Below are 13,002 nucleotides of genomic sequence, written 5' to 3'. Positions count from 1 at the left end.
ATGCAGAGGAATAACAGATAATCTGGAAATATACAGAGCTGCACAGGAACGCTCATGTGAAAGGTATATACATACAGAAATTTCACCTCTCTAGCTTTCCTCTTATTGCTCTGCCATTCCTTCTCAGCCTGTTGTGTTTCCTGTTCTATCTGATCACTAAACTGTGGTGTGCCCATGGATGGCATGATGACCTCTTGTCTGTCCTAAGTTACCTTTTTCTGTAGGTAGTCTCTATACAAGCACATGGTCCATGGCTTCAAATAGTATTCTGACCTCTTCCTGAGCTCTAGCCTCATATCATAACTATATATTTGTTTCCATTATCTATTAGACATCTCAAAATTTAAATATCCCAAACTTAACTTTATTAGCATTTTTCCAGGCTCAGTCTCCAGTTAATGATTTGCCTTTCTCACACTCAACCCTCCTTCCCCTCCACTGCCCACATCAAATCACCAAAACTTGATGATCCTAAAAAATTTATTTCAAATCTTCCCAAGTACACATTGAAGGTTTAAAAATTAAACATTTAGTAGATACAACTGAAAATAATATATATGTAGGGGTGTAAATAATATAACAAATACTTAAATATAAAATACTAAAATACTGAAGTATAAAAAATCAGTATTTTTAATTGTAGTAAAATATGCAAAACATAAAAGTCATCATTTTAACCATTTTTAAGTGTATAATTTAGCACTAATACTAATGTGCTGTCATCAACACCATCTATCTCTAGAACTGTTTTATCTTCTAAAACTAAAAACTCTGTACCCATTAACCAATAACCCTCCCCAACAAACTCCCTACTCCCCATATCCCATGGCAGCCACCATTGTATTCTCTGTCTCTGTGCATTTGACTATTCTTTGTACATCATATAAGTGGAATCTTACAGTTATTTGTCTTTTTGTTGCTGGATTATTTCATTTAGTGTAATGTATTTGAGGTTCATTCATATCGTAGCAAGTGTCAGAATTTCCTTCGTTTTTAAGGCTGAATAATATTCTACTGTATGTATATACTTTGATTATCTGTGTTGCAAATATTTTATCCCAGTTTGTGGCATGTCTCACATTTTAAATATTATTTACTTTTAATGAAAAAGACATTCTGATATTAATGCAGTTGACTATTAGTCTTTTCCTTTATGGCTTGTGCTATATATATATATATATTTTTTTTTCTTTTTTTTGCTTTAAGAAACTCTTCTGGACTTCCGCCAAGATGGAGGTATAGGTGGATGTGCCGTGCCTTCTCACACAACCAAGTTTAGGGACAACTAAATATTAGCAACAGAAATCACAGCCAGAACACGGAAAATTGAACTTTTCAGAAGTCCGTTAACAACAAATTCTTCAGCCTGACTGGTAAGGGGCGAAACCAGTGGCTGGTGGAGCGGGGTTGCACAGGAGGACTCGGTCAGACTGGCTCAGGCGCGGAATCCAGACTCGCGGAATCCAGGCGCAGGGTTGGACCTAGTGAGCGACCGAGCAAGTGACCAGGCGAGCGACCGGGAGGAGACAGCGGGGAAGCGGTGCTGCGTGTTGACTGTGGTCGTGCATTTGTGCACGGGCAGTCAGGCGAGGGAGTGGGCAGTTGGACTGGGCCCGGTGGGTCCCCGCGGCAAGTGGCAGTGAAGGGCGCCGCCATTTCCCCGCTCTGACCACGCCCCCACATACAGCGTCACAACCCAGCGACCTGGGAGTCCAAGGCACCGCTTCTCACACTTAAAGGGCCAGAACAGACCAAAAATGTCGCAAGATCTCAAAGCCCCAGAGCCCATAGATCTAAGTGATGAAGAAATAGCAAAACTCTCAGACGCACAGTTTAAAACACTGGTCATCAGGATCCTCACAGAACTGGTTGATTATAGCCACAAATTAGAGAAACATATGAAGGCGAAACTAATTGAAATGAACGGAATTGCACAGGAAACCAATAGCGATGAAAATGAAACTGGGACTCAAATCAATGGAGTGGACCAGAAGAAAGCAAATAATGGCCAAACAGAAAAGAGTCAGGAAGCAAGAATTCAAAGAAATGAGGAGAGTCTTAGGAACCTCCAGGACATCTTTAAACGCTCCAACATCCGGATTATAGGGGTACCAGAAGGGGGAAAGGCACAACCACCAGTGGAAAAATTATTTGAACAAATAATAAAGGAAAATTTCCCCAATCTGGCAAAGGCAATAGACATCCAGGAAATCCAGGAAGCTCAGAGAGTCCCAAAGAAGTTGGACCCAAGAAGGAACACACCAAGGCACGTCATCATTACATTAGCCAAAATTAAAATGAAGGAGAGAATCCTAGAAGCAGCAAGAGCTAAGGGGACAGTCACCTACAAAGGAGTCCCCATCAGACTGTCAGCAGATTTCTCAAAAGAGACTTTACAGGCAAGAAGGGGCTGGAAAGAGGTATTCCAAGTCATGAAATCCAAAGACCTACAACCAAGATTGCTCTATCCAGCAAAACTTTCATTTAGAATGGAAGGACAGATAAGGTGCTTCTCAGATAAGATCAAATTCAAGGAGTTCATCATCACCAAGCCCTTATTATATGAAATGTTAAAGGGACTTATCTAAGAAAAAGAAGTTAAAGAAACATGAACAGTGAAAGGACAACAAACTCACAGTTATTAACAACCACACCTAAAATGAAAGCAAACTAAAAGGACAGCTAGATCAGGAGTAGAAACATAGAAATGAAGATCTCAAGGAGGGTTAGCAACAGGGGAGTGGGAGGAGGAGATGGGGGGAGAAGGTACAGAAAATAAGTAGCATAGACAGTAGATAGAAAATAGATGGGGGGGGGCAAGAATAGCATGGGAAATATAGAATCTAAAGGACTTGAGACACATGGTCATAAACTAAAGGGGGGTAATGGTGGGGATGGGGGGTAGGGTGGAGGGGAATGAAGGGGGGAATAGAACAACTGTAACAGCATAATCAATTAAAAAAACTCTTCTTTGATAAATCAAGTGTTTCTAAATGTTAACATCTGGGAAATTTGGGCAAAGGATATATGGGAGTTCTTTGTACCATATTTGCAACTTTTTGTTAATATTCAAATTATTTCAAAATAAAAAGTTTTTTAAATGTTCCCTATCTTAAAATCATAAAAATACTTTCCTACATTTTTTCTAAATGTTTATGGTTTGCCTTTCACACTTAAGTCTTCAGTCTATTTGGAACTGATTTTTTGAGTATGGTGTGAGGTAAAGGGTCAAACTGCACCTTCTCTCTATTATTGTCTGATGGTCCTAGCACCAGACAGTTATTAAAAAGTATATCTGTTGTATAGTGCTTGGTCATTAGAGGTCCTTTTATGGCCCTTTTCAGGTTTTAATGGACAGGCTGAGATATTTATCAAGTCTCTCTGTTTTGCTGTCATTTGAAAACCAAACTTATCTCTCCAACACTTGGCAGTGTCTGAAATTTCTGCTCAGCTTTTGCTTTTTCTTGGACAGCCAAGGATGTGAGGGAATTTATAGGCAGATTTCAGAGCTCCCCCTTCCTCAAATTTTCCCCCTTAATTTCCAGGCACTCTGGCAGCCCTGACCTTTATGCTGAGAATTTCATCATTACGCTGAGAATTTGTTTCAGTTCTAACCCCCATGTGGCTCAGGAACAGAAAAAGCTGGATAAACATGGCATATGCCTGGTTTGCCTCCTTCTTTCAAGGACTGTGTCCCACCTTCCTTCCTCCAGTTCTGCCTGTTTTTTAAAAAAAATTGCATTCTAGGCCTTCAGCAAGAGGCTTTCAAATAGATGTCCAAGGCTGGTAAATGTTACTGGCAAAAGTGTTAGACACAAGCTCTTCTATTATTCCAGAAACTAGAAGTCTCTCACGTGTAAATTTTAATTATTCCTTTTTAGTGTAGTGCAAGTCGAACAGGTGAAGAGTCTGCCAACCCTGGAACAGATATGAAATATGAAGACTCTGGCATTTTACAGGTGATAGCAGGGGAATTAGACACTGCTGTTCAATGAATATTTGCTAGTTGTTTAATAATGTTTTCTTTTTTTTTAAATTAAAAAACCCTCAACCCAGGGCTAGTGTTTGGCCTTCAAACTTCTTGCTGGTTTGAGGATGTCCAGGATCTCCTCATCCACCTGATTCATTATTATAAAAAGGAACATGTCGGGCTCTGGAAGAGACTGACTGACTGCTCATCAAAGCTGTCTTCTCCTTCAGGGCACTAAGCTCTGTATCTGGCTAGGTCTCTGTGACTAGTTCCTGCCACATTTTTTTCTCTCTCCCTCTTGTCTTTCTAGTAAATAATGCCAGAGTCATCTCTTTTCTTTCACCAGAGTCATTTTACAACACACGTGTTGATGATGGTGGAGTCACAACATGGAAACAGCCTGGGTCTCTAAATGACTATGTGGAGTGGAACTTCCCTGCTGACTGATATTTGACTGTGACATGGTCAAGAAAGTAATCTTTATGTCCTGACTGGTGTAGCTCAGTGGATTGAGCACAGGCCTGCGAACGAGAGGATCGCGGTTCGATTCCCAGTCAGGGCACATGCCTGGGTTGGAGGCCGATTTCCCTGCAGGCCAGTTCCCAGCAGGGAACACATGAAAGTCAACCATACATTGATGTTTCTCTCCTTCCTCTCTAAAGATAAATAAATAGAATCTTAAAAAAATAAATAAAGATTATTTGTTTAAAAAAAAAGAAAGTAATCTTTGTGCCAAGTGACTTAAGATTTGGATTTTTAAAAATAGCCGTTATTGTTACTTATGCTAATAAATTTGCACAGGTAATACTATTATTATTGGTAAAGATATGACTAGAAACTAGTCCCCAATTTCCTTTGTTGATTAATAAATAAAATTCTATTCACTGTAACTTACAAGGGGGACCCCCTAAAAAACAGAATTATCACTGGAGTGTGAGCCCCTTTATAGTACAGGCTTCCCCAATTGGTAAGTATTCTAGGAACCCATCTGTATCAGTGTACCAGCTGATGTTGTGAGAGGCTGCATTTGGCTTCAGTGAATTTTTTTTGAAAATTTGACTCTTACAATGCGTTTGCCCATTTCATGATGGGTGACTTACAAGCACATCTGCCCACACTGCACTGAGTGTTCAGCAGTTTTTCACCAAAAAATGGCATGACCCCCGTACTCTAGTCACCCTATTCACCCAATCTCACTCTGAGCAACTTCTTTTTTTTTTTCCCCAGATGAAAAAAGTCCTCAGAGGGAAATGTTTTTCCAATATGTAAGAGGTAAAACAAAAAACAGTGGAAGCACTAAATGACATAAAAACAAGTTCAAAAACTGAGCAGTGGAAAAAAAGCCCAACAGGTGTACTGTATCAAACTGAGAGTACTTTGAAGGTAACTGAAGTTGAAACATATAAGGATACACATTTTTTAATAAATAAATTCTGGTTTTGGGGGAGTCCCCTTGTATGTTATTATATTAATGCACTCACAAAAAATTATAACAATTAGAGCATGTAATTTAATAAATAGAAAAACAATAACTTACCTAGAGACCGAATGCCTTTTTGTTCAAGAAAACTGTTTAAAATAGTTGTATTAAGATTTAATATAAATCCCAGTGCTGGTGTAAGTTTCCAGAAGCCATCCTATGAATTTCAGAAAACAAATTTAAGCCACATTCTTGAAATCTCATCACATAAGAAGTTATGGAATAAATATATTTCCAATTATTTCAATTCATCTTAAGGTATTTCAATGCAGTCTAAAATTTTTATTACTGTAAAATCAAAGTATTGTTGGTAATCTCATAGATGCTATAAACACTTAGTATCTGGTAACATTTATAAAAAGTCTAAAAAAGGCTCACGTGTAAACATTTTTTAAAATGGTATATCTTCTAACAGCTTTGTTTATCAAAACAATGTTCCTCAAACTTTTAAATAACATGATTTCTTTGTTAGACATTTAAAAATGTGTGCTTATATCTGAAATATGAAAATGACTATTTTTACTAAATATAAAATTATGTTCAATATACTTTTTACAACCACTTCCTCATGCTCACTGTCCCCTGTCCAATGCAGCCAAGCGTCTCTGCTTTTCAGGCTGACCTTTGTCATATGCTTATGAGAGTGAGGTAAGCTTCTACATGGGGATCTTAAGCTTAAAGTAGACAGACCCTGGGTCCCAGAGGAACTCATACAGGGAGCAGAAAAGAGTGTGATATCATAGACAGGTTCACATATTAAAGCACAGGTGTCAAACACAAGGCCCGTGGGACGCTCCACCTTGTTTTATCCGGCCCCAGCACCTTGTTTCTACCCGGTGGCAGCACCAAGCTCTTGCTTAATGGTTAAGGAGTAGTTACATTTATACAGTTGTAAAATTACATTTGGCCCTTTGAGGGCAACCGCAAGGCTGATGTGGCCCCCAGTGAAAATGAGTTTGACACCCCTGTATTAAAGGATCTATGTCCATAATTTGAAAATACCTGCAGTGATAATATGTGCCAACCAGTCCCAAACAAGTACCAGGTGGTATTTTATCTTGCTAGCCACTCTTTATAAAGGTATTATTACTATGCCCACTTTACAGATTGAGGACACTGAGGCACAGAAAAATTAAGGCACTTGTCCCAAGTCACACCGCTAACAAGTGGCATAGCCAGGATATAAGCCCCAACAGTCTGGCTCCAGGGTCCAGCAGTGGCTACCCATGCTGCTTTTATGTGCATCTTTCTGGGTAAGGGCAGCCGGGTAGCTGTTAATCTTTAAACCTCAAACCACAATATGAAGTAGACACTATTATCATTTCCCTTATATGGATAAAGAAACTGAGGCTGAGAAAGGTTATCTGACTTGCTCCAAATCACCAAGCAGCAAGGCTGGGACTCAATTTTATACCAAGTAAGTTGCTGTTGCTACTAAACTACTTTACATCAAAACAAATAATTACAGCAAATCCCTTAACTCACTGTGTACTGGTCATACATAATTCAATGACCAGCTACGTTAAATAGTATTCTCAACTGTGAAGAAAATTAACTACAGATGTAGGAGAAATATGACCCATACCTCAGTTTGCAGACGGAAGAGTTCAGACTCAGCCATAAAATTCTTCCAGCTTTTTTTCCAGCCTGTGTCATCCTCCCTATTTACCATCAGAAAGCTGCTTCTTTCTATACAAGATTTTTTTACCTTTTTTGTAAACCTACTTGCCAGAAACCCTGGTGTTTCATCACTTTTTGTTTTAGAAGAACTTAAGTCGGCCAAACACGTATCTGGGAGAGAATCTGATAATGCAGTTCTCACAGAAATATTTGATAAAGAAGCCCCAGATGCTGGAAAAGCCTTAAATGATGGAGACGGCTCATGGAGAATGAAGCCAGTTTGATGTATTGGCTGCTTGTAACTGGTGCTCAGGGGAACTGGGGAATTTGGAAACGGAAGAGAAGAACCAGAAAGAAGCTGAAAGTCAAACCCTCTGGGTGGACCAGGGGGAGGGAGTGTAGGAGGAGAGAACAAAAGATTCTGCTGCAGAGGAAAGTCCAAGTCTAGGGAACTGTCAGCAGCACAGAACTGAGGTTCTTCTGACATTTTAGGTACATAAGACTCACTGCAGCTAAACAGGTGACCTGAGAAAGCAGAACCAGTAAAAGATCCAGAAGGTGGCTCCTTCTGGGGAGGTAGGCTGGGAGGAGAATCCACCTTGAAAGAAATGCCAGTAAAATGGCCTGTTTTAAGGCCATCGTCATTCTTAGCTGGACCAAATGGTTTGGGACTAGCAAGAGTACCAAAAAGAGGGCTCAGAGGAAGTGAGCTGAGAGGACGGCGGGAAGAAGACTCAATAGGGGAAGCAGCTAGGAAACTGGTTGAACATGGGGCAGCAAAAGAGTCAGAAACAACTATTTTTGGTGAAATGACTTTTGTAAATAATGGTTTAGTTCCTGAGTGCTTAAATGAATCTATCTGACTTAAATCCAATGGCATTTCCACATCTCTACATTCCAAATTGAGTGTTAAAGGTTTTTCTGGTAGGTGGGAACTTAAGCTGAACTCTTCAAAACCTTCAAAACCTTCCAGCTTAGATGATTTATGTCTTTTTTTAGTTGAACATTTAAGTTGCAGTTCTTCGTGCCATTCAGAAGATGCTGAAAGAGCCTGCCGAGAAGAAAAAATTATGTCAGTTAGATTGAATAGAACAGAACAGAAAGCCCAGAAGGAAACACATGTCTGTATGGTCAATTAATATTCGATGAAGGGGACAGAAACATAAAAAGGAGTAAAAATGGTATCTTGAACAAATGGTGTTCGGAGATTGGGACAGCTACATGCGAAAAATGAAACTAGACCACCAACTTACACCATACACAAAAATGAACTCAAGATGGGTAAAAGACTTAAATATAAGTCACAACACCATAAAAGTCCAACAGGATAACAGGAGGGAAAATCTGAGGCATTCCACACAGCAACATCTTCACTGATATGTCCCCTGAAGCAAGGCATGTAAAGGAAAGAATAAACAAATGGGACCTCATCAAATTAAAAAGCTTCTGCATGGTTAAAGAAAACAGCATTTCATTAAAATGAAAATAGAACAAACTATATGGGAAAAATATATTTGCCAATGATACCTCAGACAAGGGTTGGATCTCCCAAATATAAAAAGAACTCACATGACTCCACTCCAAGAAGACAAAAAACCCAATGAAAAAATGGGCAAAAGACTTAGACACTTCTCCAAGGAGGACATACAGAAGGCCCAAAGACATAGGTACAGATGCTCTGCATCACTAGCCATCAGAGAGATGCAAATTAAAGCCACAATGGGATACCATGCCACAGTGGTGAGAATGGCCATCATAAACAAATCAGTAAACAAGTGTTGGAGGGATGTGGGGAAAAGGGAACCCTAGTGCACTGTTGGTGGGAATGCAGACTGGAGCAGCCACTGTGGGAAACAATATGGAATTTCCTCAAAACTAAAAATGGATCTGCCTTTTGATCTGGCAATTCCACTGCTGGGATTATACCCTAAGGATACTGAAACACCAATTCAAAAGAACCTATGCACCCCAATGTTCATAGCAGCACAATTTACAAGAGCTGAGTGCTGAAAGCAATCTAAGTGCCCATCAGTGAATGAGTGGATCAAAAAACTGTGGTACATTTACATGATGGAATACTGTGCAGCAGAAAGAAAAAAGGAGCTCCTACCCTTTGCAACAGCATGGGTGGAACTGAAGAGCATTATGCTAAGTGAAATAAGTTCTGTTTTCATTTTAATGCTGTTTTCTTTAACCATGCAGAAGTTTTTTAATTTGATGAGGTTCCATTTGTTTTTTCTTCCCTTTACATGCCTTGCTTTAGGGGACATATCAGTGAAGATGTTGCTGTGTGAAATGCCTCAGATTTTCCTGCCTTTGTTATCCTGCTGGACTTTTATGGTGTTGTGACTTATATTTAAGTCTTTTATGTACCTTGCATTTATGTTTGTCTGTGGTGTAAATTGGTGATCGAGTTTCGGTTTTTTGCATGTAGCTATCCAGATGTCCTAACACCAATTGTTGAAGAGGCTATTTTTCCTCCATTTTGTGTTTCTTTTTGTCAAACATTAATTGACCATACAGACATGTGTTTCCTTTTGGGCTCTGTGTTCTGTTACATTGGTCTATGTGTCTGTTCTTATGCCAGTACCAGGCTGTTTTGATTACAGTGGTCTTGTAATACAGTCTGATATTAGATATTGTGGTCCCTCCTGCTTTGCCCTTCTTTCTCAAAATTGCTGCAGCTATTCAGTGTCATTTATGGTTTCATATAAATTTTTGAAATGTTTGTTCTATATCTGTGAAAAATGTCACTGGTACTTGAATAGGGATTGAATTGAATCTATAAATTGCTTGGGGTAGTATGGATATTTTAATGATGTTAATTCTTCCAATCCATGAGCATGGTACATGCTTCCATTTGTGTGTTAATTTCTTACTTCAGTGTTGTGTAGTTTTCTGAGTATAGGTCTTTTACCTCCTTAGCTAGGTTTATTTCTATGTTTTTTATTTGTCTTGTTGCTATATCAAATGGGATTTTTTCCTAATTTCTGTTCCTGATTTTTGTTTCCAAAACCTTTTTGATTTCTTCCTTAATCTCATTCTTGACCCATCCACTGTTTAAGAGAATGCTATTCAATCTCCATTTCATTGTTGGTGTACAAAAATGCCTTTGAATTCTGAATAATGACTTTGTATTCCACTGTTTTTGCCAAATTCACTAATTAGGTTGAGTAGTTTTTTGGTGGAGTCTATAGGATTTTCTATGTACACTATCATGTCATCTGTAAACAATGACACTTTTGCTTCCTCCTTTCCAATTTGGATGCCTTTTATTTCTTTTTCTTGTCTGATTGCTATGGGTAGGACTTCCAATACTTTGTAGAATAGGAGTAGTAAAAGTGGGTATCCTTGTCTTGTTCCTGATCTAAGTGAGAAGGCTATAAATTTTGTCCATTCAGTATGATGTTGGCTGTAGGTCCCTCTATATGGCCTTTATTATGTTGAGGAATGATCCCTCTATTCTCACTTTGCTGAGTGTTTTTATCATAAATGGATGCTGTACCTTATCAAATACTTTTTGTTCCTCTATTGATTTGCAAATATTGTACCATGCTTTGATCTGTGGCATGAATTCCACTTGATCATAGTGTATGATCTTTTTAACATATTGCTGGATTTTGTTGAGGATTTTAGTGTCTGTGTTTATCAGCGATATTGGCCTGAAGTTTTCCATCTTTGTTATGACTATCTGGTTTTGCAATTAGGATGATGCTGGCTTCATAAAAAGAATCCAGGAGTCTTCCATATTCTTGAAGTTTTTGGAATAATCTGTGAAGGATAGGGGTTAGCTCACACTTAAATGCTGTGTAAACTTCTCTTGTGAAACCATTTGGTCCAGGGCTTCTGTGTGTCAGGAGCTTTTTGATTAATGCCTGGATTTCATCAGCTGTTATTGGTCTGTTCACACTTTCTGCTTCTTCTTCATTCAGTTTTAGAAGATTATATTTTTACAGAAATTTGTCCATTTCACTTAGGTTTTCCAATTTCTTGTCATATAGTCTTATGTCTTCCAATAGTCTATTCATATAGTCTATAGTCTTCCAATTTCTTGTCTTATTTCGGTCCTCTCTCATTTTTCTTGATGAGTCTGCCTAAAGGCATGTCCATTTTGTTTATTTTTTCAAAGAACCAGCTCTTGGATTTATTGATCCTTAGAATTGTACCTTTAGTCTCTATGTCATTTAATTCTGCTCTGATCTGGGTTATTTCCTACCTTCTACTTGCTCTGGGTTGTCTTCGTTGTTTTTCCTTGAGCTCTTGTAGATGTAGGATTATGTTGTTATTTGAAATGTTTCTATATTTTTTTACATAGGCTTGTATCACTATGAACTTCCCTCTCAGGACTGCCTTTAATGTGTCCCATAAGTTCTGGATTGTTGTGAGTTCATTTTCATTTATTTCCAAAACCTTTTTGATTTCTTCCTTAATCTCATTCTTGAACCATCCATTGTTTAACAGAATGCTATTCAATCTCCATCAGTTTGAGTCTTTGGGGTTTTTTCCCTTGCATTTGATTTCTAGCTTCAGTCCCTTGTGGTCAGAGAAAATGCTCGGTATGATTTCAATTTAGTTGAATTTGTTGAGGCTTGTTTTGTGGCCTATCATGCGGTCTACCTTTGTAAATGTTCCTTGTGCATTAAAGAGAATGTGTAATTTGCTTTGGGACGAAGGGCTGTATATATATCGGTTAAGTCCATTTCATCTGGGGCACTGTACAATGCCACAATATCTTTGTTGATATTTTGTGTGGAAGATCTGTTCATTTTTGACAGTGGAGTGTTAAAATCCCCAACTATAATTGTGTTGCTGTCAGTATCTTTCTTGAATTCCTCCAAGATTTTCTGTGTTTGGGTTCTCCTATGTTGGCTGCATATATATTTACAATGTTTATGTCTTCTTGATGGATTCTACCCTTGAGTTATGAAGTGACCTTCTGGGTCTGTTTTTATGGCTATTCTTTTGAAGTCTACTTTTTTCTTATATGGGTATTGCGACCCCAGTTTTCTGATCATGTCCATTTGCTTGGAATATTTGTTTCCAGCCCTTCACTTTCAGTCTGTGTAAGTCTTTTGTTCTGAGGTGGTTCTTTTGTAGGCAGCATATGTGTGGGTCATGATTTCTTATCCATTCAGCTATTCTATGTCTTTTTTAAAAAAATTTTTTTATTGATTATGCCATTACATTTGTTCTATTCCCCCCCTCCGTTCCCCTCCACCCTGCACACCCCTCCCCCACCATTCCCAGCTTTAGTTCATGAACACGTGTCTCAAGTTCTTTAGATTCTGTATTTCCCCTACTATTCATACCCTCCCTCCTATCTATTTTCTATCTACTGTCTATGCTACTTATTTTCTGTACCTTCTCCCCCCTTCTCCTTTTCCCACTCCCCTGTTGCTAATCCTCTATGTGATCTCCATTTCTATGGTTCACTCCTGATCTAGCTGTCCTCTTAATTTGCTTTTGTTTTATGTGTGGTTGTTGATAACTGTAAGTTTCCTGTCCTTTCACTGTTCATCTTTTTTATCTTCTTTTTCTTAGGTAAGTCCCTTTAACATTTCATATAATAAGGGCTTGGTGATGATGAACTCCTTGAATTTGACCTTATCTGAGAAGCACTTTATCTGTCCTTCCATTCTAAATGAAAGTTTTGCTGGATAGAGCAATCTTGGTTGTAGGTCTTTGGTTTTCATGACTTGGAATACTTCTTTCCAGCCCCTTCTTGCCTGTAAGGTCTCTTTTGAGAAATCAGCTGACAGTCTGATGGGAACTCCTTTGTAGATGACAGTCCCCTTATCTCTTGCTGCTTCTAGGATTCTCTCCTTCATTTTAATTTTGGCTAATATAATGATGATGTGCCTTGGTGTGTTCCTTCTTGGGTCCAACTTCTTTAGGACTCTCTGAGCTTCCTGGATTTCCTGGAGGTCTATTT

General features: G+C 38.7%; 1 protein-coding gene across 1 annotated transcript in view; it reads right to left on the bottom strand.

The window, feature by feature from the left end:
• Nucleotides 1-13,002, bottom strand: part of PARP4 (poly(ADP-ribose) polymerase family member 4) — a 136,716-nt gene that overhangs the window by 8,640 nt on the left and 115,074 nt on the right. The window contains exons 31-32 of the mRNA XM_037156956.2: nt 7,036-8,121; nt 5,508-5,607 (exon numbers count right to left, since the gene is read on the bottom strand). Coding sequence (XP_037012851.2) covers nt 5,508-5,607; nt 7,036-8,121 — 1,186 coding nt within the window. The remainder of the gene's footprint in view (nt 1-5,507; nt 5,608-7,035; nt 8,122-13,002) is intronic.

The sequence above is a fragment of the Artibeus jamaicensis genome, unplaced genomic scaffold (assembly GCF_021234435.1).
Source record: "Artibeus jamaicensis isolate MK-2021 breed Jamaican fruit bat unplaced genomic scaffold, CSHL_Jam_final contig_2002, whole genome shotgun sequence".
Lineage (NCBI taxonomy): Eukaryota > Metazoa > Chordata > Mammalia > Chiroptera > Phyllostomidae > Artibeus > Artibeus jamaicensis.
This window is presented reverse-complemented; position numbering and strand designations above follow the sequence as displayed.